This window comes from Dipodomys merriami, unplaced genomic scaffold (genome assembly GCF_024711535.1).
Source record: "Dipodomys merriami isolate MVZ:Mamm:240054 unplaced genomic scaffold, mDipMer1.0.p SCAF_25, whole genome shotgun sequence".
NCBI lineage: Eukaryota > Metazoa > Chordata > Mammalia > Rodentia > Heteromyidae > Dipodomys > Dipodomys merriami.
The window spans coordinates 18,152,742-18,158,741 of NW_027203937.1; the positions used below are offsets into that span (position 1 = coordinate 18,152,742).

At 52.4% G+C, this 6,000-nt stretch overlaps 1 protein-coding gene across 3 annotated transcripts in view; it reads left to right on the forward strand.

The window, feature by feature from the left end:
• The window catches only part of Clpb (ClpB family mitochondrial disaggregase), a 130,997-nt gene extending 126,684 nt beyond the window's left edge, over positions 1–4,313 (forward strand). For all 3 annotated transcript variants that reach the window (XM_070035088.1, XM_070035089.1, XM_070035090.1), the window contains 5 exons: positions 2,223–2,379; positions 3,014–3,087; positions 3,195–3,314; positions 3,525–3,629; positions 4,004–4,313. In XM_070035088.1, the coding sequence (XP_069891189.1) occupies positions 2,223–2,379; positions 3,014–3,087; positions 3,195–3,314; positions 3,525–3,629; positions 4,004–4,252 (705 nt within the window). In that variant the 3' untranslated portion in view covers positions 4,253–4,313. The remainder of the gene's footprint in view (positions 1–2,222; positions 2,380–3,013; positions 3,088–3,194; positions 3,315–3,524; positions 3,630–4,003) is intronic.
• The last annotated feature ends 1,687 nt before the right edge of the window (positions 4,314–6,000 follow it).

Consider the following 6,000-nt stretch of genomic DNA (forward strand, 5'->3'; position numbering starts at 1 on the left):
AGAGCTAGTCTTAAGCAAGAAAGGGACAGTGCCCAAGGATGACAGGGGCAGACTGGCAGCTAGAAACTAGTTCCATCTTCCGAACTAGCAACTGCACCTCAGGCCTGAAGCAGTTAGTTACAAGTGCATTCCCATGCAGGAAGTCCCTGGGCCCCTCCCCAAACTATCACACAGCACCATGGCTGGGTCAACTTCTGCTCGACTCCAGAGCCAGCAGCCCAGCACAGAAGTACTAATTAAAAGACTGGCCCCCTGAGATTCCACCCTCTCCTTTCCCTTTAATTCTTCACACGTGAGACAGTGGGTAAACAGCCCCCTAACCCTGGGTGAGCATTCAGGCCCCACCCCCAATGTCCACACTGGTTGCTGGTGGCAGGAGGGAGAGGAACACGTGTTAATTGCCAAGGAAACTGAGAAAGAGACACGAGCACTGAAAGTCATCCTTTGGGTCAGTCGTGCACTGCACCTGCTCCCCTCATCCACCTGGGACCCATCCTCGAGCCCAGTTATGAGCAGAGCCTTGATCTTGTAGAATGAAATTGCTGCTAAGTTATTGTTCTGTCCAGGATGGCAGTGTGTGAACTTGGTCCTTGCAGATCACCTGTGTGAGGTTGGTATGGATGCATACTATGCCATATGCCCATGCCCATCACATAGCACCCAAACAATGCCCCAAACTAGACCTGCCCCCAGTGAGTTCTGTTACGGGAGAGTTTATAAGCAGGGGTGAGAGTGGAGAGCTGGGGCCAGAAGCTCAAGGCATCTACTTGCACCTACCTCTCCTTTTATCACCTCAAGGCAGGGACAGACCTAGGCCAAAGGTGCTGGTAAACCAGGGCTGGAAAACATACCCAGTGCTCAGGAGCTGCTCAGCTGTTCTCCCTTCTTGCCCACCTCTGTGGTGGAACTGGCCTTGTTGATGCATGGACTATGGATGCCAAGGCTGACCCAGAGTCAGGCCCGTGCCATCAGGGAAGGGGAAGGTTTGAGAGATAGTATGTGACTGAATAAGGCCTGGGCAGGGCCCAGCACCGCTGGCATAGTCAAGCAAAAGCCAGCAATTGCTCAGTGGTCTACCTCAGAGTATGTCTTTTGGCTCTGCCCCTGTCCCAGGCAGCCTAGGAAGGTGCTCTCTCCCACCCTTCCCAGTCTGCAAAGGATGCAGACTGCATTTAGCCTGATTCTGAGAAAATATTGTAAGAGGGAAAGAAAATGGCATGAGGCACCATTGGGCTACCCTTTGTAGCCTGGTACAGTGGGAAAGGCATGGTTCTGGGACCAAGTAGAGACCTGAATAAAGTACTAGACCTCTGCACCATAGTTTCTGGGGCTTGAACTCAGGGCCTGAGAGCTGTCCCTGAGCTCTTCAGCTCAAGGTAAGCTCTCTACCACTTAAGCCACAGCACTACTTCTGGCTTTCTGGTGGTTAATTGGAGATGAGTCTCACAGACTTTATCCTTCCCCGGGCTGGCTTTGAACAGTGATCCTCGATCTCAGCCTCCTGAGAAGCTAGGATTACAGGCATGAGCCACCAGTGCCTGGCCAAAATGTTATACTTGTATAATTCTTCTGTCTCTCCTTCTGCTGTGTGTTCCCTTTCCTTCTCCTTGGTGCTCCTGTCCATGCCCTAGATGCCTTTTCCTGAGTCTTGTCTAGACTTTATCCCTGTCAGGATAGAGGATGGCTTCAAGCTGTATTTTCTTCCATGTCATCTGCTACACTAACCACCACTCTGGCCATTTGTACTTGCTTCCTGAAGCTCGTTCACCAGCACAACCACATCTGGTCTTCACAATCACCCGCTAATGTACTGTCCTCTGAACTCCTGCAGAAAACAGCTTCCCTTCATCATCATTGGCACTGCTCATTACATGGGTCTTGCTGCCCCTCTAGAATAGAACTGTGATGAAGGCTCAAGTGACATCCCAGTACCCCAACCCAGAGTCCCACCTAGTATAAGCCTTGAAGATAGTATCTTGGGTAAGGCCTCTGACTGTCCTTTGGACAATGGAGATCACTGTGCACCCTGAGGTAGTACCAAGTACAGGTACTGTGTCATGTGGAGAACTCTGTCAGTAGAGCTGTTGGGTCTAGGATGCATCCTGTAGCCAGGGGCAACAGGATAGAAGGATTTGGGCATTTGTCCTGGAGGATGTGTATACCACGAGTGCTGAGCCTGCTCAGCCACAGATCCCTGACGTGCCATCCCCAATCCTTATCAGGGCCGGCTGACAGATGGGAAGGGGAAGACCATTGACTGTAAGGACGCCATCTTCATCATGACCTCCAATGTGGCCAGTGAAGAGATTGCACAGCACGCGCTACAGCTGAGGCAAGAAGCTTTGGAGTTGAGCCGTAACCGCATTGCCGAAAACCTTGGTAAGGTGTATGACCTGAGCTGTCTCAGCAAGTGATTGGGCCCCCAGCCTCCTGGGGACAGATGCTATTAGTGTCTTGGGCTCAGGTGAGGTCCTAGAGCAGACACCAGGCACCATACCAGAGAGTGGAGGGGACAGACAAGTGTTCCCCTTTCTCAGGAAGATAGTACCCATTCTGTGTACCAACCAGCTAGGTGACAGAGCACTCAAGTATTTTGAGGATGTACACTCAGTAGAGACTCTGAGGGCATGGAAGTTCAGAAACTAGATGTACTTTGACAGTCTTTTGAGCAGGGAGGTGGCTGGCTGGCTTCCTGTGTATGTGGGCCCTGGAAAATGGATCATGTAGAAGCTGTCTCTGCCACCTTTCTGCTCAGAATGAGCCCTTGCAGCCCTTTTCCTGCCAGGCTTGACTCTTCTCCCTATGAGCCCCAGCATCTGACTGAGGAACTGCAGGTTCGTGACACATGAGAGCTAGAAGGACATTAGTAGTAAAGTAGTAGTTAGAAAGCTAAGGCCCAGAGAACTTCAGATCACAACAGGATTGGAGCCCAGGATTTCTCCATGGGTGGAGCAAAGCCATAGGCACAGCTCCTTGTACATGGAGAAAGCAGTTTGTGATTCCGTTTCTTTAGGGGACGTCCAGATGAGTGACAAGATCACCATCTCAAAGAACTTCAAGGAGAATGTGATCCGCCCCATCCTGAAAGTAAGAGTCCTTCTTGGTGAGAACTTAGCCATCCTAAGCATAAGCCCCAATGGGGTCCAGAAATTTTCCTCCTCTTCTCTCACCCCACCACTGCTCTGGCCCTGCAGGCTCACTTCCGGAGGGATGAGTTTCTAGGAAGGATCAATGAGATCGTCTACTTTCTTCCCTTCTGCCACTCAGAGCTCATCCAGCTAGTCAACAAGGAACTGAACTTTTGGGCTAAGAGAGTAAGAAGGGACTGCCCATGGGAGGGGCTGGGACATGTGTCCACTAGACACATGAATTCTGGGCTGGGAACAATCCTCCATGAACGTGGACCCCCCCCCCCCCCCAGGGTTGGGGACACTGCCCCAACCACTCATAGGCCCAGTCCTCAGGCCAGTAAGAGATGGAAGCACTGGCCCCATGCAAACAGGCCTCTCTCTAACCTGTCTCAGGCCAAGCAAAGGCACAACATCACATTGCTGTGGGACCGCGAGGTGGCAGATGTGTTGGTTGATGGCTACAATGTACACTATGGTGCCCGTTCCATCAAGCACGAGGTGAGCACAAATGCTAGAGTCATAAGGTACCTCCACCCCTCCTCACTGGTGCCCTGAGACCCAATTCCTCAGCTCCTACTCTGCCCGCCTATAATTTGGGTGCTGAAACTCCCATTTCAGAACCAAAAATACAAGGTGATCAACTAAAAGCACTGTCTGAAGGGTAACCCAAGTATGACCTCTGCCTGGAATGAGAACTGGGCTGGAGACTTCGGAAATGGACATTTAGAGCCTTTAGCCTAATCCTGAAAGCTCAGTACCATTAACGCCACATGGGGGATCAAAACAAGGGTCTGAGTAGCAAGTGACAGAGGCTAGCTCCAGGTTCAGGCCAGTCAGTGATGACCATGTCATTCATCTTCCATCCTCTGCAGGTAGAGCGCCGTGTGGTCAACCAGCTGGCAGCAGCCTACGAGCAGGACCTGCTACCAGGGGGCTGCACCCTGCGCATCACTGTGGAAGACTCAGACAAGCAGCTGCTCAAGAGCCCTGAAATGCCCTCACCCCAGGCTGAGAAGCGTCTACCCAAGCTGCGGCTGGAGATCATCGATAAGGACAGCAAGACCCGAAAACTAGACATCCGGGCACCACTCCATCCTGAGAAGGTGTGCCACACCATCTAGCTCCCACCTGCCCGTGTGTGCCCTGAACACCCAATAAAGGCCCCTCACTGTGGCATGGCAACTGACCTCCCTTCCCTGTGCCTTCCCTAAGCGCTGCTGCCCTGCTCACAGCCCCAGTGGAGTGCGTCTGACCTCTCCTATCTTGGTTGTTGGCCCGTTGGGTAGCAGCCCCAGTCTCCAGGAGAGGAGCTACCTCTCGGCCCTCCAAGCAAAGAACAGCAAGGTCCCTGACTGTGTTTCTGCATGGTTCTAGTGCCTGAAGCCACTGGAATTCTACCATGTGCCCAGATACTCTGTACAGCAGCTAGGCTGAGATCTGGCTGGAAGAGGACGGACCAGGCCAGGACACACCATCCTTGCTGTTGCTCATGTAGTAAAGACCCCAGGTATCATGGGAGTGGGGAGTTGAGTACAGAGGCGCAGGCACAGAGTTCTCTCATTTTGTCTTTAGCTACCTCTGTGCTGTGCCCTAACATTCTGAGGCAAAGGGACACACAGAGCTTCCCCAGCCCTGAGATGCGGCCAGCATAGAGTACCTGAGCCGCCCGCCTAGGTTGTTAAGCCCATGCTGCTCGGCTTCTAGACAGCAGTCCCACAAGACCCAGTAAGCTACACTTTGAGGGGCTATCAGGCATGTGGGAGTGGGGAGGGGAGAGGAGGGGGTGGCCAGTGGATCGGGATTGGTGCAGGTGGCCCTGGAGCTGCCTCAGTACTGTCTGAACTGCTGTCCCAGCTAAGGGAGCCACTATGTTAACAGTTTTGGACACCATGGTCCATAAGGAAGGCAGGACACAGCAAGGCCTGGTGCATCCCCGGGCACCACCCACAGTGGCCTCCGCTACCATTCCATCCACTCTGTGTGGTGTCAGTTAATCTTTCAGAAAGCAGAGAATGGGAGGGAATTGGTGCCTTGTGTGGAAGAAGAATATCAGAACAGGGTCAGGGCAGTCAGAATCCAGGACCATGGCCTATAGACAGAAGAGTCTGGCTCAAGTGATAGAATGCCAGCCTTGAGGAGGAAAAATAAATCATACATAGAAAGTTACAAAAATAGCCAGGTGCTGGTGACTCACGCCTGTAATCCTAGCTACTCAGGAGGCTGAGATCTGAGGATCACGGTTCAAAGCCAGCCCAGCCAGGAAAGTCCATGAGACTCTTATCTCCAATAAACCACTAGAACACTGGAAGTGGTGCTGTGGCTCAAGAGGTAGAGCGCTCACCTTGAGCTGAAGAGAGCAGGGACAGCTCCCAAGCCCAGAGTTCAAGCCCCAAATTACAAAAATAGTAGAGTCCTTATAGACCTTTCTCCAGTTCCTAAGACAAACATTGCATAAAGCCATACTGTAATGAGAAAACCAGAACATGGCATAGTGGCGGTACTGCTGACATGCAGGACTTGAATTTTGCCCAGTTTTCCCCCTTTTGTACTTTCTCTGGTCCAGATTGGAGCCAGGACACCCCATACTGCACACATTGTCACGTTCCCCTCAGTTTGTCCATCCACTTGTGGCAGTTCCTTCTGTCTGCTCTGGCCATGGTGCTGCTGAGGAGTCCGTGTTGTGCTGCAAGGCCCCTGCCCCCACCATTTGGGTTTGTCCAATGTGTTCACATGTGCAGACTAGGGGTGGGGGGCTCTGCCCTTGGTGCCTCATAGCAGCCAGTCTGCACGTGTGACCCTCAACATAAGCTGGGGGTGCTAGATCTACCACTGGAAAGCTGCAAGTGTTCATCTAGCGCTCATGAGGCTC